Source organism: Haliotis cracherodii, unplaced genomic scaffold (assembly GCF_022045235.1).
Source record: "Haliotis cracherodii isolate W230 unplaced genomic scaffold, xgHalCrac1.p SCAF_10, whole genome shotgun sequence".
Lineage (NCBI taxonomy): Eukaryota > Metazoa > Mollusca > Gastropoda > Lepetellida > Haliotidae > Haliotis > Haliotis cracherodii.
In genome coordinates, this window is record NW_027266265.1 from 32227071 (window position 1) to 32250154 (window position 23084).

General features: G+C 39.9%; 1 protein-coding gene across 1 annotated transcript in view; it reads left to right on the plus strand.

The window, feature by feature from the left end:
* LOC139454312 (cyclic nucleotide-gated channel beta-1-like) overlaps positions 1-23084 on the plus strand; it is a 160435-nt gene that overhangs the window by 109727 nt on the left and 27624 nt on the right. Inside the window, exon 3 of the mRNA XM_071235940.1 lies at positions 6580-6737. Coding sequence (XP_071092041.1) covers positions 6580-6737 — 158 coding nt within the window. The remainder of the gene's footprint in view (positions 1-6579; positions 6738-23084) is intronic.

Sequence of the window (23084 nt, forward strand, 5' to 3'; positions counted from 1 at the left end):
GAAGTATTTGCGGAGTTGGATTTCTTTAATAGTGGCAGACTAGATGTATGTATCCTTGATAATCCAGTGTGTTTTCCAATGCCATTCTGTTGTGATATATACTCGGTACCCATTTGCCACCATAGCCTGGTTTAAAGTCCGGAGCTAAACCTCATGTAGCTTAAAATAACAGAGCTTCTCCCTAAAAAAGATTTTGATATTGACTTGTTGTTACACAGAGCTACTGGCTGTCACATAGTGTTTTCCTAATAGATACCCAATTCCCAACATACCACACTAACAACCCTGCCATAATGTACATGAATTTTAATCCCACGAAAATCCCAACACGATTCACTTCCTTATCCACTTGTCTTTAAATATGTGTACTTATACTTTCGATCATACAACTTTCTAAGTACTTATCGGGTTGGAATCATCAAGAGAGTACGGATTACTACCGGTCTGGTTTCCAACCAGTAAATATAGTGTTACACTATCTGATGTATAAGTACTCGCATTTGAAGGAAGTGTCTGGGGAAGTAAAGCATTTTGCATTTGTCATTAGATCATGAGGCTTGCTCTTTGCTGAAGCATATAACATCCGATGCAGATTTGGATTGGGGATGTAGTAAGAAAACGCAATGGGATAGCCCTTAGCTCTGTGGGACATGTCATCGCAATGGTTTATATGGAGCAGTACATATAACCGTATCTCAAAATAGCTGTCCAATCAGAGTACGCCCATGAGAGTACTTTGGTGCTAAGTTTGTGATAAGACAGATGGAGCTGGGATGTCATTTCCTCAACAAAGCTGTGGGTCGTGATATTAATCGAAATAAAATGGAGACATTATACACTGGATTATCGTGGATGGGCTTGAATTTGTTTCGTAGACAGGGTATTTTTTCAGTCACTGTTTAAAAAACTGTGGCCTTTATGTACAGTGAAGGAACATGCCAAACAAGTTAATTTTTTTAACACATTTTTTTTTAACAATTTGTTTGGGGTCACACACGAGGGGGGAGTAAAACTGATTATTAGGTTCACTTTTTCTGCCATTTGTTTAAAACTTTCTTTAATTTTTAAAAAAAAATCCCAGGTCAAGCCCCAGAATTTCAAATGGTCATTCACTTAGACAACTCACATGCAGCATACACGTGCACTTGATTGCAACAGTTTTTCGCTCGCATCTCGGCAATGTTTTGCATTTAGAACACAAATATTGTCATCTCAACATATAACATTGATTTTAGCATTGTGTTAATGCCTGGCGCCATGGTTTCCTCGTTGCATGAGTGTAGACACAAGTTGTCAGTAACTGGACTAGTCCATTCCAGGCTTGTATGGAGAGTCATGCTTCCCCCCACCCCCGGTAATTAGTGAATGAACTGTGCTGTACCATATGTGCTCTCCGGGGAATCAGAAAGTTGGGGTATGTGATTGTGCTTGGTTCACTTTCAATACCCTGGATGAACCCAGGTGACATGTCAACTCATTGACCAGAGTTACCCATACCTACAGAACTCCTGGGGGTGGTACTCTGGTGAGCAGCCTCCAAGTGACGTCATTGGGAAAGCTATTTAGTTTCTTTGATTGATTCAGTCATGAATATTTTAACAAATATGATTATTTAGGCATTTAGAATACACATGTGTTCTGATATAAATACTTAGCAATCAAAGAATGCATCTTTGATGGTGACATTGCATTGCTATTAGGTGTTGACAGTCATTTAATATTTTGTCCTAGGATGCATTTAGGTGTTCTATTTCCTGTTCTATGCTAAGCTGTCCTTGATTAACACTTTTAACTCTGGTTGGAGTGAGTGAGTATGGTTTTTACGCCGCTTTTAGCAATATTCCAGCAATATCACGGCGGGGGACACCAGAAATGGGCTTCACACTTTGTACCCATGTCGGGAATCGAACCCGGGTCTTTGGCGTGATGAGCGAACGCTTTAACCACTAGGCTACCCGACCGCCCCAACTCTGGTTGGATCTAATCAACCCAGGTAGCCAGAAATGTGTTAAACCTCCATTTGACTCTTGGCCACTCATATTGTTATGTTCCAATGCACATAATGATTGCGTTGGATTGACTGGGAATGGAACACGTAGGGTGGGAGGACTTTCTAGCCTTGATGATCCTCAACTTTTGAAAGGCCAGAAGCAGGGCAGTAAATGGCCAGGGGTTCAATCATGTTTTACACAGTGACAGACAAGTTTGTGTGTTGAAACGTTGCTGACAGGGATAGTGTACAATGATACTTCATCATTCATCTTTGGACATTTGGACTGTGCGACAATTGTACTGTTCAGTTGGCTTAGATTGAACTCCCAGAAAAAATATGCAAAACACAATGGCACGTGCTTCAACTTTCATTGTCCCGCATTTAAGTACAGCATATCACTGCGCATGCTCACAGTATAACATCCGGTACATCTGGTATCGTAAAATATGGATGAAACACCATAGCCTTCCTTAGCCAACCGAACTACTCAATTGTATGCTGAAACATGACAGACATTATTACCTGTGGAATTATTACTGTGGAGTTAGAGGGGGAAACACCTAAATAAATCAAATGATTGAACCCAATTTATTGTTACTGATTATTTTTGTTTATGTAAGTATTTTTTTTATATATTCTTTTTTAAGTCATCGGAATAATAAGCAACTATCTTTAACCTTTCTGATAAGGTGAATGATTGCAGAATTTCTGCACACTGCATCAGGTTTGTTGGTGGTGTGTTTTGTAAAGACATAGAAAGACCCATACTTATGAGTATCCAAATATGACAGGATTAATTGATTCTTGTGAAAACCTTTATTCCAATGAAAATCTATCCTTCCAGCGGTAAATGAATGACATGAGATGCTGAAGTCTCTTCTTCACATGCATCATCTCACATGTGGGTATAACACTCACTCCCACATGAAGTTGACACAACATGTTATAACTAGAATACTGTTAAAAACGGTGTTAAACCCAACTCACTCACTCACTCCCTTCTGAAGCTGACACAATGTGTTATAACTAGAATACTGTTATAAACAGCTTTAAACCCACCAACTTATTCCCAATGTCAGGAAGTGCCAATATCAAGCTCCGAGCTCAAAGGACCTTTTCATACTCAAATATGATATATATTTGTTTTTATTCGTTTTCTTGCTTCATCACCCTCGTACCTAACAGACTGACAGATTGAGTCAAGAAAATGAGTTTAGTCCCAACAGGCTTCAATTTTAGAAGATGTAGTGTCCTGAAAATTGGTGTTAGCTGTTATTGTCCTTGTAAGTTGCAGTCGATAGATCAATAGTCCACCTTCACACAGGAAACGTTTTATTAATTTCAGCTGGTGTCAAGAGTCTGTCATTGTGGTGACAGGGCTGAGATTAGCTTAGATGACATGTTTGAGCAAAACATACAGCCAGCTTCCTAGCCTGTTGTCACAATCTGGCAGCACAAAGACCAAGATTGCATTTGTTGATGACGGCTCCGCCTGCTCTCCCACACACAAGAAAACTGGAAGATTATGTTCGATTAGTTTGGTCTCCTGTCTTTATACCTTTGAAGTGCTTTGTTTGTACCCGGCTTCATGCAGGTTGTTCTTGCAGAGTGAATGCATGTTGTATTATTGTCTCCTTGAGTTAGTGGGATGTCGGGTTCTGATGGATAGAAAGAAATGGACTTGGAGTACCTGTATAGCAAATTTTCCCTGACTCAGTACATAACTTCAACAGTAATATGCTACCCAATCATCTTTTTTTCTCGGCATCATTTAAGTTAAAATGTGGTCAGTGACTTTGCAGTTTCTCCTCCAGTTCTTCAACACGTTAGAAAAGTTGCCATGTGAGTTATCTCCCCTGGTCTGGTAGTGGAGTTCTTGATGTCGGACTCAAGTTGATCTAAACCTGATCCATTCTCAAGTACCTGTCAGAGCACTGTTTGGAAGTTATTACATGAAGGAGCCAATATTTTAAACTGCAGTCGGCACTCTTCCTGCCGACCCGTGAAGATTCCAGGGTAGAATAGGTCTTCAGCAACCCATGCTTGCCATAAAAGGTGACTATGCTTGTCGTAAGAGGCGACTAACAGGATCGGGTGGTCAGGCTTGCTGACTTGGTTCATGCATGTCATCGATCCCCATTGCATGGATCAATGTGCATGATATTAATCACATTAATCACTGGATTGTCTGCTCCAGACACCCGTCATATAGGTGGAATACAGCTGGGTGCGGCGTTAAACAACAAACCAACCAAGCAACACTATTCCAGCCATGTAACTGTGCTGACTGGTAGCTATTGGTGATCACATTTATGCAGAAGACCCAGTACATACACTGTGGTGACTAGTTATTAAGATCTACTCACTCCAGCAAGTTCTACTCACACTCAGTGAGTAACCACTGTCATCTTGCTATCTGTCGTGCCAGACTAACTTTTGTAATATAAAAAAATTGTGTTCTCTTTTGAGTAGTATATATTTGTTCTGTCTCTTATCATTTATAGGGGGGTCGGGTAGCCTAGTGGTTAGAGCCTTTGCTCGTCATACCGAAGAAGCCCATTTCTGGTGTCCTTCGCATGATATTGCTGGAATAATGTTAAAAGTGGCGGAAAGCCAAACTCACTCACTCACTTATCATTTATGTAATCCCAGTCATGTATATATGAGGGGGAATATCTGCAAAACTCTCATTTCCCTACATATAATGATATTATACCTTTAGGGCCCTCGTCTTGTTTTTCTGAAATGGATAGTTTCTTAGACCCCCCGTTAACTGAGACCTAGTACACATATGAACAAAGTGATCAGTCCAGTTGAAATGGTGTTTGCATGTTGTCACATTCGGGAAAATCAATCTGGCAGAGATTATGAGGAGGTTCAATATTTGATTGGCATTTACTGTGATTGACAGAGGAACCATATCTTGGCCACACAAGGCTGTCTCTGTTTATTGAGCAAGCTGTGCTGGCTCTTATAGAAAAATAATCATACAAATATTTTTTGTCAAGCTTTTCTAGTGATTACTTTTCTGTTTCTAACTGATGAGGTTTGGTTTTTTTCACAATCATACTAAAGGACGATTATTTCCAACTGCGGCTCCTCTTTATGTAAAACTCTCTTGAATGTCTAGCTGCTTGTATGATGGGTTTGTACAAGGATTTGTCTCAGGCTGAGTAAAACACTGGAATGATGAAACGCCTTGAAATGACCTTGTATTTCAACTATTTAACCCAGGGACATGGGTGGCCATGTTGCCTAAAGTACAGTTTGCTGTGCAGGTACATTCCTTTGGGATGCCATATCATATGGTCATGGGTTCGAATCCCAGACAAAATTAATTAAAGTACTGTTTAATGTTAGTTCTCAGAAAATAACAACACAGTGGTGGATTATCAACTTATTGACTTTAACTCATTGCAATTTTATTCATCAATAATGTGTTAAATGCTTACAGTATTTTACCACTTACATTGTCTAGTGGTAGAGCGTCCGCCCGGAGAGCGAAGGTCCGGGATTCGATCCCAGGCCGCTTCGTACGAAAAAAGACCTTAAAAGATGGTACTTGTTGTTACCCTGTCTAGCGCTCGGCATTAAGGGGCTAAAACAAGGACTGGTCGTCTCAGAGTCGGTATACTGTGTCTGAGTGGGGTATTCATGTTAAATTGCAGCATGGTATGTCAGAGAGCTAGCACTATAAATCGGCATCAGTCCGGACTAGTACAAGCAGCCACACAAACACACACACGTACATGCACGTCGCAATATAAGTGCAATAATCTTGAATGCAACGTTAATCCCAATTTCACCTCACTTACCTCTTACATTGAATTGAAACTAGAATGCTTAGGTACTGGAGGGAATCAATAATAGCCTGACCATCAGGTGTTCACTTTTTAAAACTGACCTTCCGTCAAGATTGTCGGGCAGCATCGAATGTTGAGCATAGAACGTATAGCATTGAATGGAGATATAGTACCCTGGAAAATCAGCAAAGCAGCAGTCGTCTATATCTATACACATCCGTGAAGGTTTTTTTTGGGAGGGCGGGGGGTATTAATGCAGCTATATGACAACATTCTGTAAATAATCAGGTCTGGACTAGACAATCCAGTGATTGACGTCATGAGAATCAAACTATGCAATTGTGATTGCAATTGACATGCATCAACCAAGTCACCAAGCCTGACCTCCCAATTCATTCAAACAAAGGTTGCTGGGGGTCTGAATTCCTACCTGGAACCTCCATGTGTTCAATGAAGTAGAAATAAAAGGGCATGTAATACAGCTGAAGTAGCAGTCTTCCGTTCCTGTCGGGACACAAACTAACACACCGCTGTTAACAACTTCAGAAGCCTCATCAATCAGATTCAGGCTAAAAAAAACATAAACTTGGTTTTCAGTCTTTCTGGAGAGCAGCATTTTCTTTCTGAAACGAGAAATATCTCCAGCGGCCAACTGTCATTGCCCTAAAACGATATATTAATTTTTCAGCTTGTTAGCATTATGACTGCTGTTAATACAACTCATTTAAATACAGCAGAATAAGGGATATATATTTTATTTTGGTATTTTTGTGTTGTTTTCAGCCTGACTAACTCCAACAGCCTGTCGAATGTCAGCAGCACGCTCAGTGAGCGTATGCACGAACTGGTGCGGGCGTTCTCCAGCCGGACCCAGCGCACCAAGGAGAGGACAACTCAGCCTCCCTCCCCCTCCTCCGTGTCCAGTCAAGATGCCAAGTCAGGTCAGTTGCTCAGTTGTGTCCCCCCTGGGGATTCCAGGTTAGAATACGTTCCCGGCAACCAGTGTTGGTTGGAAGAGGCAACTAATTGGATCTATTGCTCAGACTTGGTGATTTGCTTCATGACATGCACCAATGTTTGCTCCATTGTCATATCCTCACCGGTACTGCCAACAGTGTGTGCCTTTGTTCCCATGGAAACACTGTATAACTAAATATGTAACGTTCCTGTCACATTTTACATCAGTTCTTGAGAGGAACAATGTTTTTCAGTGCACTGTCCAAAGATGTACAATTAGCCCTGTGGGGATGCCAGGTTAGAATTGGTCCCCAGCTATGCTGGTTGTAAGAGGGAACATTATGGACTCGGTGACTTGGTTGATTGCATGTCATCATACCCCAATTTTGTGGATCGTTGCTCAAAATATCAATCACTGGATTGTCTGGTCAGGTTTGATTATTTACAGACTGCTGTCAATTGTTTGAAATACTGTCGATTATGGCGTTAAACAACAAACAAACTTAGCTGTGTAGGCTTGTACTAGGTCTATCATTTTTCTTGTATTCAGTTCAAAAGAAGATGTATGTCTTGTCAAAAGTGTTATGTATGCTGAAAGATATGTTATTCAGCTTGTAATTTTAGTTTCCAATCCACATTGGGGCATTATCACCTCATATGACATCCCATACGACTTAATGCCATATTCAAAATTGTGAAATTCTTGTTAATTTAGGATTAGACTCTGATAACAGACTCGGACATTCTATACTTGTTTGTTTGTTTAACGCTTCATTCAGCAATATTCCAGCTATATGATGGCGGTCTGTAAATAATCAAGTTTGGACCAGACAATCCAGTGATTGATATCATGAGCATCTATCCACGCAATTGGGATCAATGACATGCATCAACCAAGTCAGCGAGCCTGACCACCCGATACTTGTACTGCAGTCATATACTGCTGTGTATTCAGTTCCAAATTCAAATAGCACAGTCAAATCTACAGGTAACCTAGCTCTACATTGAAAACACAGTATTTTTATCTCCCAATTGTACCATGATTTTGGAAAATATTTGATTCTGATTGGTTAATCAGAGGTTTCAAATCACAATAACCACCTCTGATTTGATGGATGCATCACCGCAGAAGCTTGTCTTTATGGAACATTTCTCTCTCAATCATTGGTACAAATGTTTTGATAATGAAGTTACAATTATTGGGTACAAAAGGCATAGTTTCAGATGCTACACTATTTAAAGTATGTGTGGCAGAACATTTTGGACCGAAAGCACGATAGACATCAACTGAGAGAGTGTATTTCAAGTGTTAGGGACAACAGAGAGCTCGAAATTATACACTTTCAAAATCAATACACAATTCAATTTAGCACAGTTAAATCTACAGGTAATCTAGCTCTGTCGTGAAAACAAAGAATGTTTATTGTCAAACTCTGACAGAGGAGTAATCAAGCTCATGGATGACTTGTTACAAATCGGGTTCTGATCTGTTCTAAATTAATATGTCATAATACAATTTGCCTTTGCAAAATTCCTGTTTAAAGTGTTTACCATAAACTGTGCCACTCCAACAATGTGGCAGTTTGCCTTTCAGAAAGACCCTCGCACTCAGTGCTGGGGATTTGTCAAGCTTCAAACTGTCTTCATATATCATGGTTTCAGAAGGATATAAATAACAATAATGGCTGATTATTAAATATCATTAGCTTCCAGGGAGCTCCTTATATCTGTTATTACAAGATTCTTTAGGGGAAAACACCTGGTGTCCTTATGACCTGGACTCTCATGATAACCAAATCTTTAGATCCAGATTGAATTTCTTAATCTGCACTATTCTGCCTCTCTAAGACCTGAGGCTAAATCCTCCACACTTCATGTAATTTTTATACCAGTCATCAGATCTATCCGTTCAGGTTATCTTTCTTATAACCTTTATTGATTTCTGAAAAAAGCATCTTTTTATCAGTAATTGATTTCTAAAATTGGGTGGCTGTATAGATTGACACGACTTCCGAATTAATTTTGCAACAAGACCTGGATCGCTTTTTGAATTGAACATTTAATCAAATTTGAGCTCCTGGAGTAAATTTGTTTCAACAAATTCCCAATGCATTAGTCTTTGATCGAATTAGATTTTTTAGGCAAAGGAAATATTTAGGAATAAACTTTGTCAGCATCTGAGATACCTTTTTGAGTGTCAGTGTGAGTATATTTTGTGGACGCGGTGCCGATCATCCAGCTGAAATAATTACCGGTTCCTGATTGTCCTGCAGGGCAGTGATGCTAGGCAGAACGGGAAATGGAAGGACCTTAATGACAGATTTACGTATTTAGCTCTCCTGTGTCATGAAGCCCACACACTGATACTGCTGTCTGATTGGAGTGAAGTCCTATACCTAGAATTGTTTGTGTAATTTGAGGGAAGCTTAACAGATTGACAAAATGGACACAGTTGCATTATAATAATGAACAAAATGGAAAACTATTCATCCACAAAGCTGAGATAGCGGATTTGTTGTAACAATGACATGTGGTTGACATCGGCTGAAAATCGTCATGGCAAGGTGAGACTGGCAGCTGTAAGACGTTGCCCAAGATAGATTGTATGTCATTGTGTATAGGTAGATGTGAGTCACTTGAAACAAACGTCAGAGGTTTTCTGGCTCAAACCTTGTTCCTATAGAAACCTACGGAAGGTTAGAGTATTGATCTGGCATCTGACAGCATTGTTTATTTGGATTATTAAAGTCTTAGGCAATGAAACCTGATATCAAAGATCACTCATTTCTGCCATTTTGTTTTCCATTTGCTTTTGATATTTTGAATTTGCAATTTCTACATAATGAGAAAAGTTTTTGCAATGTTTGTTGGCTAATGTGACTGTAGCACTATTGAAACAAATGGATGTGACAGGCATTATTTTCTTAGATAACGGTTAATTTAAATGTGACGTTTATGCTATGAATCAGAGTACCGTAATCAATGTAGTTAGCACCAAGGTTGTTCGACCGAGTCAGCATATAAACAGACATGCATTAAGATATCAGTTAGAAGCTCAGCTTTTTGCAGAGATCAACAAATGTGATTTTGTTCAGGTTGCCTAACAACCATGTCCACACACACAAATATCTGGTCCAGTGACAATACCTTAACTAACTGCAAACCATAATTTTTGCGCAAATTTAAGTTATCCGTTTGTATTTTGCAAATATTTCAACAGTTTGTCTCCTTTCATTCAGCTTTAGGTAAACAAGATAGGGAGGCAGGTTACAAGCAGCCAGATTCCTTCAAATTGAAGAGCATTGGTCTTGATTGATGTCTGTGTTTGTCCAGTGCACTGTTGTATTTGTTGAGCTATTGCTGTAAATGTTTGGACATGTTACCAATACACTTTGTGTCCAGACCAGACCACTGAATAAATGTTTTCACACTTCTTATCAATGTATATATAATGGTTCTTTAATGTAAACTTGCATGCTGATCACATGTTGCAAAAATAGCAAAAGAATAAATGTGATCATGGCAACAAACGTTTACATATAATAATCAATAGTTAGGCACATATCTTATGTTCCTTTTCATCGTTGAACACAGAACTAAAGCACTCTTCCGACAGTATGGAGGGCCCAGGTGGCACAGATGTCTAAGGCGCTCCAGTCGGAGTGCACAGTTGTCTCCCTTAGATGTGCCAGACACCTATGTTCATGGGTTTGAATCCCAGAGGGTTGTTATGGGTGTAGTGATGGGTTGGAGGGTTGTGTTATGGGTGTAGAGATGGGTTGGAATGTTGTGTTATGGGTGTAGGGATAGGTTGGAGGGTTGTGTTATGGGTGTAGGGATAGGTTGGAGGGTTGTGTTATGGGTGTAGTGATGGGTTGGAGGGTTGTGTTATGGGTGTAGGGATGGGTTGGAGGGTTGTGTTAAGCATGTAGAGATTGGTTAGAGGGTTGTGTTATGTGTAGGGATGGGTTGGGGGGTTGTGTTTTAGGATGAGCTGGAGGATTGTGTTATGGGTGTAGGGATAGGTTGGAGGGTTGTGTTAAAAGAGCGGGGGTGTATAGTTATGCCAAGGAATTCAGTCCATCCTTCCAAAGACATTCTTGTGTGACCTATTACTTGAATACGATTGTATAGATTCTTTTCAAACTTGGTGAACACTTTCTGTATCAATAGGAAAGATGCAGTTCGAGGTTTGATTTGAATTATTGAATTTTCTGAAAAAATACAGGTACAGTCGTGCCTCGTTTATACGGACACTTGTGTCATTTCACAGTTCGTCCGTATAAACGAATTTCCGTATAACTGAAACCAGCTTCTTACTGGAAGAGTTACTTCCCTTCAATTATGCAACTCATGACAGATGACAGAGCAAACAGATACATCGAGAATATTCAAAGTCAGAAATGTCCATTTTGCCACAAAATCGCGAGCTTTCTCTATCAGCATTTCATCATTAACGGGCACATTAAGACTTGTCATGTCACACAACCAAAGATATAATGCATCTTCCATCTTCTGGTGTTTAGCTACACGGGATCGTGATAAGTCATTTGAATATTCCGGCAGATTTAGCCACTTCTGTTTGTCTTTTAAATTGTCACCAATTGTCGATTTTCCTATGGTAGGTCCAAATTCAGTGCCATAATGCTTACTGATGGTTTCCAAACTTTGGGTGTTTGTCTTTAAACAGACAAATTTCCCTTTTTTTGCGTGCTGTTACTGCGTGTCGCTTACGTTTCGCTGGTTCACAGGCCATACTCACAGTTTGAAGTCACAACTTTGACCTCTGACCTCCACAGACGCCATTTTTTTCGAATGGGATTACATGTACAATAAACAAGCTCGTCTCAAACGTAACTCAGTGTCAATTGGTTAATTGACTTCTCACGAATCAAAGGATTACCACCAGCGGAAGTGTATTGTCCGGGTAATTGAGACAATATTGTGTGCATTTCAGTGTTTTGTGTATGAAAATGACCATCCGGTTCTGGAAACTGAATTTCCGCATATACGGGTAAATTTATATGGTAATTATTTCGTTTTGAATGAAAATCGTCCAGGAACCGAGGTTTCCGGATATCTGAAGTCCGTATAAGCGGGGCATGACTGTATTTGTCATTTTTTTTACTTATAATTTTTCATTTAAACATTTATGCAACCTATAACTTGAAAACTACTGCATGGACTGTTTTACAGTTTAGGGAATAATAGAGGTGCAGTGCAAAGTGTGATTTCAACGTTTGGATTCCTGAGAAAGTATGATGATTTACTTGTTTTGAACTCACAATGTTGTTTTTACTTCAACATTTGCGTGACCTATAACTTGAGAACAACCCCATGGATTCTTTTCCAATTAAAGTAATACTTTTTATACCAATAGGAGAGGTGCAATGCAAAGTTTGATTTTGATATGTGTATTTTCTGAAACATATGTTCTTGTTTTATGTTTTAAACTTAGAAAAAAAAATTTCTTCAACATTTGTGCAACCTATAACTTGAAAACTACTTCATGGATTCTTTTCCATGTGGGGGTATTGTTTTTACAACAGTAGGAGAGGTGCAGCACAAATTTTGATTTTGATAAGTGGATTTTTGTCCGTCCTTCCGAGGACTTTTTTGTGTCTGACTATAGCTTGAAAACAACTGCATATATTCTTTTAAAACTTGGCAAACACTTTCTTTACCAATAGGAGAGGTGCAGTGCAAAGTTTGATTTCAGTATTTGGATTTCTTGAAAAAATAGGTTTTTTTCATCTTTTTTACTTCAACATTTGTTCAACCTATAACTTGAGAACATTGATTCTTTTCCAATCAGGGTAACAGTTTCTATACCAATTGGAGAGGTGCAGTGCAAAGTTTGATTTCAATAAGTGGATTTTCTGATAAAATAGTGCTTTTTTAATTTTTTTAATTTGTAAATATGTCGGGCTATTAGTGAGCCCTGCTCCCTTTTTGCCTTCTCTGTTACAGCTATAGTGGTACAGCATAGTGTAATGTGATATGCTTCCCAGTTGAAGTTAGCCTACTTTTTGCATAAACCAAAAACTGTTGTCATTATGATAAATGTGTTCACTTCAGAATGTACCGGTAACACAAGCAAGGGCTTGCCTTAGACATTAATCAAATACCTCAAGTTTCTTTGTTATTCATAAATCTTCCTTGTGTGTAATTTCCTTACTTTGCAAATGATTCTCTTTTGAGGGCTTTGTGGTCAATTTTGAATGATGTTTTACTTTGATGACTTACTTTGTGGATCAACATGTATTTGTTAGCATTGTATAGTGTGTACTTGGGATGCATGGCTGTGAGCATACAGCTGCGAGTGGAAACATTGCCAGGTGGGATGAGATGCTGTTCTCTCGGTCAGCCTGCAGCCTGTCATGGTGAGGCACCTCTATTGTCAAATTCTATCTGTCTTGTCATCTACTTTCTGCAAGTTCCAATTTTCAAGTATGGATTTTTAAGACGCACAGTTTAATCTGGCCTTTGCAACAAGAAAAATTTAATATGTTCAAGAAGACATTTAAGTCTTTTGAATTACTACTCAATTTTGGAAACAATTTCAAACATTTAATTGCTGAAAGAATTCGATCTTGCTCTTTGACAGCTTGCTTCATTCTCAGTAATTCAATTTTGTATTCAGGAATTCTTACAGGACAGGAACAGAAATGTTACTCAAACTCTCTATTGCCACGGGTGTCAGTAGATGTTTTGTTCACCTGATGTTTGTTTGTTGTTTGACACTGCTCTCAGCAATATTCAAGCTGTATGACGGAGGTCTGTGCATAATCAAGCCTGGACCAGACAATCCAGAGATTGACATCATGAGCATTGATCTATGTAACTGAGACATGATGACATGCAAACAACCCTGTTAGTATCCTCTTAAGACAAGCATGGGTTGCTGGAGACCAATTCTGTCCCTGATCTTCATGGGGGGAGACAAGCACAGGTTGCTGGAGACAATTCTGCCCCAGGTCTTCATGGGCGGAGATAAGCATGGGTTGCTGGAGACAATTCTGCCCCAGGTCTTCATGGGGGGAGACAAGCATGGGTTGCTGGAGACCAATTCTGTCCCGGGTCTTCACTGGCCCACATGATCAATCTAGTTTCTTCTTCTGTCTGCCTTAAACAATTTGTTTCTGTATTCATGACCAATCCAATTTTATTTTTTTTTAATTTTATTTTAATTTCAAACAAACAACTAACAGAATAAAAGTTTTAAGACGTATAAATATTAAACAATGTTTTTTTAAAAGATAACTTTCAACAATTCCTAGCCTTTGTATTTTGTTCTTGTTTTAACTTTTGAAAACTCGAGAGTAGACTAGACTAGACATGTTTTTGCCAGAAAGAACAGTTCAGAAAAAATGGCCATTGCAATTACAGGCAGACTACTAATAAGAAATTGTTTCTATGTACGTCTATATATATACTGATGGAAATGGATAAGGGAACACTTAGTTTGACACCTTGAAAAGATATACTATCATGAGTCCCCAACCTTGTCTACCCAATACGCATTGGAAACTATGCACACAAACACATCTCAACATTTGATTCTGACATGAGTTGAATTTGTATGTATGCTTTTTCAAATGAATTTACACTAAAGCTTATTTTCCTATATTTTTCACGGCTCCCTTAATCGAATCATCCGTATATATGCATTTATATCCATGCCCAACCATGTATACATACCTTGTTTAAATATTGATCGTATCTAACACATTCATCACTGGATTTTCTGGTGCAGACCTTAATTTTTTTATAAGCTGCCTTCATATACCTTAAGCTGGAATATTGCTGAATGCAGCTTTAAGCAACAACCAAAATTGAAACTGCATTAAACCTCTCCCACATCCAATAGTACAAATCAGTGGCACACCCTTAACACAACCCTCCAACCCATCCCTACACCCATTACACAACCCTCCAAGCCATCTCTACACCCATAACACAACCCTCCAAGCCATCTCTACACCCATAACACAACCCTCCAAGCCATCTCTACACCCATAACACAACCCTTCAACCCATCCCTACACCCATAACACAACCCTCCAAGCCATCTCTACACACATAACACAACCCTCCAACCCATCCCTACACCCATAACACAACCCTCCAAGCCATCTCTACACCCATAACACAACCCTTCAACCCATCCCTACACCCATAACACAACCCTCCAACCCATCCCTACACCCATAACACAACCCTCCAAGCCATCTCTACACCCATAACACAACCCTCCAAGCCATCCCTACACCCATTACACAACCCTCCAAGCCATCTCTACACCTATAACACAACCCTCAAACCCGTCTCTACACCCATTACACAACCCTCCAAGCCATCTCTACATGCTTAACACAACCCTCAAACCCATCCCTACACCCATTACACAACCCTTCAACCCATCTCTACACCCATTACACAACCCTCCAACCCATCTCTACACCTATAACACAACCCTCCAAGCCATCCCTACACCCATTACACAACCCTCCAAGCCATCTCTACACCTATAACACAACCCTCAAACCCATCCCTACACCCATAACACAACCCTCAAACCCATCTCCACACCCATAACACAACCCTCAAACCCATAACACAACCCTCAAACCCATCCCTACACCCATAACACAACCCTCAAACCCATCTCCACACCCATAACACAACCCTCAAACTCGTGTCTACGCCCATAACACAACCCTCAAACCCGTGTCTACACCCATAACACAACCCTCAAACCCGTCTCTACACCCATAACACAACCCTCAAACCCATCTCTACACCCACAACACAACCCTCAAACCCGTCTCTACACCCATAACACAACCCTCAAACCCATCTCTACACCCATAACACAACCCGCAAACCCATCTCTACACCCTTAAAACAACCCTCAAACCCATCCCCACACCCATAACACAATCCTCAAAACCAAACCCATCCCCACACCCATAACACAATCCTCAAAACCAAACCCATCCCCAAACCCATAACAAAACCCTCAAACCCATCCCAGAAACCTATGATTGTGGGTTCGAATCCTGGTTCGCCCCGATTATGTTTATAGGTTTGTCAGCACCATACCCGTATTCGTGGGTTTCACGGAAGTATAAAATGTCTGGGACCTGCATCACTTTGGCTTTCCTCCCACATTAAACTGACACGCCGTGACATAACTGGAATACTGTTAAAAGCAGTGTTAAACCCAAATCACTCACTCACTCACTCATGTTATTTTACCAAAGGATAATAATCTCCAGACATATGGCATAAAAATTCATAAATAATACTAAACTAAGAGTTTGCCTTTCAAACGAAGTTGCCATGAAAGTTGAAAGTTAAAAGCTGAAGATTTGACTTCTCTGTAATGGCATGTTGTTGTGTAAAGGAGGAGAGATGTAATATGCCCAGCTGGACATCCACACTGCCGCCAACACCCACTGGGCCAGGAACTACTTTCAAGCACCTGTTATTCTTTGATACTTTGTCGCAGCATAGTGTGTTCCTCTAATGCACCTATTTTGGTTCTCGTTCCGTCTGCTAAAGGGGGACAGTGACACCTCGGTTCCCGAGTGACTGCCGACAAAAGGAAGGGTTTTATTTTATTTCTACATCACAAACGTATTTAAAAGACTCGGCGAGGGAAGCAAGTCATTACTAGGACTATTGAAGTGTATGAGAGGCTTTAGAGACAAGGAAATGTTTTCTACACACCTTGTCAGATGTTAACTCACTGGGGCTTTTTGAAAAACATTCTGAGCTGGGAGCAGTTAGACCATGCTAGATCAAGAAGAAATAATGAAAGTTGATTATGGGTTTCTTGTGTTCAAAAGCATCTATGGAAAAGGCAGTTGATAAAGTGATCTTTAATTCCATGAAGGATTAATTACTACATTTTCATCTTGGCTGCCTGACTGCCAAACGTGCCTCAGTACGTTTTATTGTCCCTGAGTAGCTACAGATGATAAAAAATCATGTTTTCTCATTCTTTGCTTGATGAAATGTGTACCTAGTCCTACCAAACGTCCATCGTCATGGAGATCAGATGTCGGCAACTCATGTATACAGATGCTTTAACCAGTTTGTTTATAAGATAAAATGTTTTTTGTCTCCCATTTCTTCAAAAATTGGATGAAAATCTACTGATTAATTAACTATGGCTGAACAGATGGAACATGCAGAGGGATGGTTTTTGAAAGGTGCCAGTGGTCAGATCAGTCTGTGGATCAGGATTAAGGTTCACTTGCACTTAGCAATCTTTGCGCTATGGTCATTGTAAGACTGTCATTGTATGGGTGTTGCAGTGGTCGCACAGCTAAGACTGGTTTGTGGGACCCAGTCAGGGTCCACATGCACTTAGCAATCTTTGCGCTATGGTCATTGTAAGACTGTCATTGTATGAGTGTTGCAGTGGTCGCACAGCTAAGACTGGTTTGTGGGACCCAGCCTGGGCCCACGAGCACTTAGCAATCTTTGCACTATGGTCATTGTAAGACTGTGTCATTGTATGGGCGTTGCAGTGGTCGCACAGCTAGGACTGGTTTGTGGGACCCAGCCTGGGCCCATGTGCACTTAGCAATCTTTGCACTATGGTCATTGTAAGACTGTGTCATTGTATGGGTGTTGCAGTGGTCACACAGCTAAGACTGGTTTGTGGGACCCAGTCAGGGCCCACATGCACTTAGCAATCTTTGCGCTATGGTCATTGTAAGACTGTCATTGTATGGGTGTTGCAGTGGTCACACAGCTAAGATAGGTTTGTGCGAACCAGCCTGGGCTCACGTGCACTTAGCAATCTTTGCGCTATGGTCATTGTAAGACTGTGTCATTGTATGGGTGTTGCAGTGGTCACACAGCTAAGATAGGTTTGTGCGACCCAGCCTGGGCTCACGTGCACTTAGCAATCTTTGCGCTATGGTCATTGTAAGACTGTGTCATTGTATGGGTGTTGCAGTGGTCGCACGGCTAAGACTGGTTTGTGGGACCCAGCCTGGGCCCACGAGCACTTATATTTTTTAGCAATCTTAGCACTAAGCTTTTGTAGGTCTAAGTTAAATAAAAGGAACTTTAATCTATGGCTTCTTCCCAACTGTCTAACACTAGCAGTCTAAAAATATGGAAATGTACTTTGACTTTTGATTATAACGGTACATAAAAATGTTTGGTATTCGTTATCATGGTAAAATAAATTGACAGATGTTTCAGTCAATTTTTTAAATAACTGATCATGAATAATTAGACGTGTAATAAGTTGCCTCAGTGACGAGTTTAGTCATTTTACACTAGGACTATAACACACGACATAATAAGCAATACTAAAAGTGAACTATTTATTTTTTGTTACAAATCAAAATAGTGTAAATGAAAATCACACAATACCATGCTAGTGATTTTAAACATTTGTCACCATTACCGATGCTACCCCCAAAGTAACATACATTTCCTTATCATTTCCAAGACAAAATTTCATTTTGTTGATCAATGTGACGATACGCCCTTATACAGTCAATAAACGTGATAAATGCACTTACAGTTGGCGCAGCACAGGTCATGAACTATTTGAGATTTCTGGGATATCATCAAGGTTCTCAGGGGGGGAAAAACAATAACAAAGGCAACAACCAGTTCCGGAGAGTTGCTGTAGATCAGTGCCTCTTTAAATTAAAGTTAAAGTGGTTGCTCTGCTAAGATCGGCCTGTGAAATGGTCAGGGCCCACATGCACATAGCAATCTTAGCGCTAAGACTATTGTAGGTCTATGTTAAGTATGAGAGTTACGATGATCTTTGTGATAAGATCACCTTGTGTAACCCAGACATGGCCCACTTGCACATAGCAATCTTACCGCTAAGACTATTGCAGGTCTGTTAAGTATGAGAGTTACGATGGTCTTTGTTATAAGATCACCTAGTGTAACCCAGCCAGTTCCTACTTTCACACAGCAATCTCCACACTAAGACCATTGTAAGTCTAAGTCGACAATAGTCTTAGTGCTAAGATCTCTTTGTAGAACAGGGCCCTGGTATGGAAATGTCCATGGGAGGATATTTTGCCTCTTCAGCAAGACTGGACAGGCTTCGATGTAGCCTCTACATTAGTCACATTTGCTGTTTGAGACTCCGTTTTGTGACCCAGGCTTCATATGCAGCTGTTACCTTGTTCACTTCATGTAGAATCAGATCGCTGCACTTGTCCTGCCCCACTTGTTGTGTTCCCCGGCCAGCTAATGGAACTGCTGGCTGAAGGGAAGCACTTACTACCATCCATTGATATCCCCAGCTCTCCATGCCATAGATGTGTTAAAGATATGCTGCTGATGTACTTACCTATTAGTGCCCTGATGTAACTATTATTATAACAATAATAATAATTATCATTATGATACTAATGATAGTATAACAGACTAAATAAAAGATTAGATTTTCATCCTTTTCTTTGGTAAATGTGTGACAGGATCCATTTCTTTTAATTGTATTATCACAAATTGTTCCAGGCATCTGTGAACATTAACTGTCAATGATGTGATTGTAACCATGTGGGGAATCACAGGCAGGTCATCATCATGACAAGCAAGCACCTTAACCAAAAGGATATCCCACCATCTGTTTTGCTTTCAAACTCTGCTGTGATGGTACATGTGTATGTACAATGTCACTCCAACAGAATATCTTAATGCAAACTCAGACCCTGTAAAGATCCGAGGTAGAATACGTCTTCAGCAACCCATGCTTGCCGCAAAAGGTGACTGTGCTTCTCATAAGACGCGACTAACGGGATCGGGTGGTCAGGCTCGCAGACTTGGTTGATGCATGTCATTGTATACCAATTGTGTGGATCGATGCTCATGATGACAGTCACTAGATTGTCGGGTCCAGACTTGATTATTTAAAGACCGCCATCATACTGCTGGAATATTGCTGAGTGCAGAGTTGAACAACAAACAAAACAAAAACACAATGTAAACTCGACATTTCCTCCACATGTTTTTAACACTTTATATGGGTTTGGATTTAAAACTGAACGTATAATCTTATACAAGGATTCATCTCGAAAGACACGTGATTTATTTATTGCTTAGCATGTAACCATGGCAACTGAATTTATGAATTTCATTTGCTGGAAAGTTATGGCACTGCAGTGTTTTGTTCATATTCTACATGTACAATATGTCAAGATAGAACTGTAGATTGTATTTTGTTGCTGGTAATTTGTAGTTTTATGAATAGGTTGACATTTGACAGGTCTCTGTGAGATTGTAATGGGATTAGGATATCTCAGCTGAAGCCATTGTCAGCTTTGTACGTCAGAGAATTGGAAAATAGAACTAATTTATTACATTTATTTCACACTTGCTGATAAATAAGGTGTCGTCAGGGGCAGGAGACTGCTGGTGAGCTGAATATATGATGGAGTATCTTGCATGTGCCCATCCACCAGTCTGACGTTTTGTTTTCCCTGGTGGCGAGTTTGGATGACGCCAAATATCGTACGGATGAAATAAAATGACTGCTGGCTGCTATGTGGGTTGAATGTATGACATATGGAGATGGGTATCACATCATTGCTCACTTGACAAACTATTCGGCTGAAGGCTGAATGTGGGGCTAATGATTTTACATGACCATTCCATTTCCAGGATGTCAGCTGTCAGAAAGAGGAATACCCTTATCACCTAACAGTAGACTAGCTAGCTTCTGAAGCAGTGGGAATTGTGCCTGTGTGATAATGTGTAGCATTAATGTATAGGTGGTTTGTTTCTGAGACAGATGGGTAGCCTAGTGGTTTAAGTACCGGTACATCCATTATTTCGCTGGAATAATGCGAAAAATGGCACTCACACATACATTCACTTACATAATCACTCACTCACTCACTCACTCACTCACTCACTCACTCACTCACTCACTCACATGATGTCCAGTATTTCTATTGAACCATGTATTGAACATTTGTTTCTAAATTGGCACCACCCCTGTGGCCCAGTGAAATGGAAGGTTGGTGGTTTGATACCCAGCATCATACCAAATGACATTTAAAGATGGTACTTATTGTTTCCTTGCCTCACACTTGGTATTAAGGGGGTAAAACAAGGACTGGTCGGCTCAGGTCAGTATTAGCAACCTCACATGTGCAATAATGTTGAATGCGACATTGAATACCACTTCCCCTCATCTAAACAAGCAATACTTGGTTGTAATGATTTGTATAGTCCATGAAACTCATTCAGATCCCCTCCATCTTGGGGTACAGCAGGCTCTATTGTGTAAGACATTGCAACATGCTCTGCCAAGTTGTGTCCCTTAGGTGCCAGGATCATCCTGCATGAGTTTGAATCCCAGATTTTGATCTAAGGTCTCTCAGCCTGTGAGATATGTGGGTGGAAAGACTATATCAGTGCACAAATTATTCCATGATATTATTTCAATTTTGTTTGTGTGATATTATAAGTTGTAGCAGTATCACAATGTTTTATGAGTCCCGCATTAGGATTCTACCTCAAGTCGGAGGTATAACATCCTAAGAGGGACATTAAAAAAAACATACCCTGAGCGATACTGCAACAAACTTATCTTGCCAACATGTTTTAATCTGCCATTGTAAAAGAATTCAGACAAATTATAATTTGATGGAAAACAGCTTGGGGGGGGGAGCTTACGGCATTTTGCTTTGCAGCAGGGTGTAACAGATTTATCATCTCTGGCAGAAATGCACATGCAGCCTGTTTTCTTCATGGCATGATAAGGGATTTATTCTCGCACTGAGAAATTTATAATATTTCATCATGATCATGTGAACCAATCAGATCTTATCATTCTGACATGGAGGTATGATAAATTATGATATCATAATACAAATTCCTAATGTGCACATTTCAAGCTTTTGGGGTACGGGTTGCTGCTCAACCTTCGTAAATGGGGAATGCAAATGATTTGAGAAACAGTCTGAGTTTGTTAGCCAAAAATGTCAATTTGTATTTTTATTGAAATATGTCACCAAATGATTTTGTTGTCTTTTGTATATCAACTTGATTAGTATTCTCACTCTCACTCTCCTCGATTAAGCCCAGGTGAGCTTCAGGTATTTGAATATGATATGTGTAGTTGTCATGGTATATTTCTTATCAAGACTCAATCACTTGTGAACAGTAGACTGTGAAACAACACATATAGCATTTGTTGTATGTTGTTTTAGTGATCGACTAAGCAAAAATATTAGAATGGCTTAAAGTGAATCCCAGTGGCTGTTAACTGTTGGATAATGTGAGCGTATTTGTAACTCATTTCTCAGCCTGTGACACTTTTTGTCAAGGGATGTACATAATGTAGTTTTCGTTCCCACTACATGGCCAGTCAAACATAGCAGACACTTTCTGAGCTCAAGTGACAAAAATTACTTGTCGACCTCAGCTCGTAGATGAAGATGAGTGACCTCATGGAGGTAGTGTCACATTGGCAGCACTGAAGCTGAGCTAACGTTTCTGGTTGATAGGAGCCTTGATGGTGGTATCAGAGTAAATAGGTCTTAAGGAGATGTGGTAGTTGTCATCACATGGCTGGCGAAGATAGGTGAGTAGATGGATCTGTTTCTATGGATCTTTTATGTCTATAAAATCTATGAATGAGGGCCCAATTGGTGTTTTGTAAATATGGCTTATAGAAATTGTCATCACATGGTTGATGAAGAAAGTTGAGTTGGGTGATCTGTTTTTGTGAAATGTTTTTGTGAATCGTTTCTGTCTCTAATCGGCAACACAATTATTTAATTCGAAGTCTGATCATCAGTTGTGAGCAATGACTGGAATTATAAGCTAGGGGAACATGAAATGTTTCTGAACTGTTGTTTCAATGACTGTACATGAAAGTATGGCAAGTGTGGTGAGGTGGATGGATTCAGAATGTACATGTTGCCCAGCATGGCGTATCCACTTCCTTCATGTCATGTGTCTCGTGAGGAGTTAAACTGGTTATGTCATGATAATACAACAACGAAAAAGAAACAGTTTAAATGAATAAAATCATTCAAATGGCACTTATTATTTGACCAACATAATAAACACATTCAACATGCTGCAAGGACTAGTGTCTGATTGTCACTGAACCACTCTTGTCAGGTTTTAGTAGGTAATACTGTGTCTGAAATTGCCTGACTAGATACACATTGCCTTCTATAGTATACACCTAAACCTAAAACACTTCTCGTGCAGGGCTGCAGGTGCACTTGTGGGGACATCATACCTAGTTGGTCTTGTGGGTAGGTCTTCATCTTGATGGGTCTCTTCATCAGTGAAGGAATGGAAGGTCTCTCCCATGG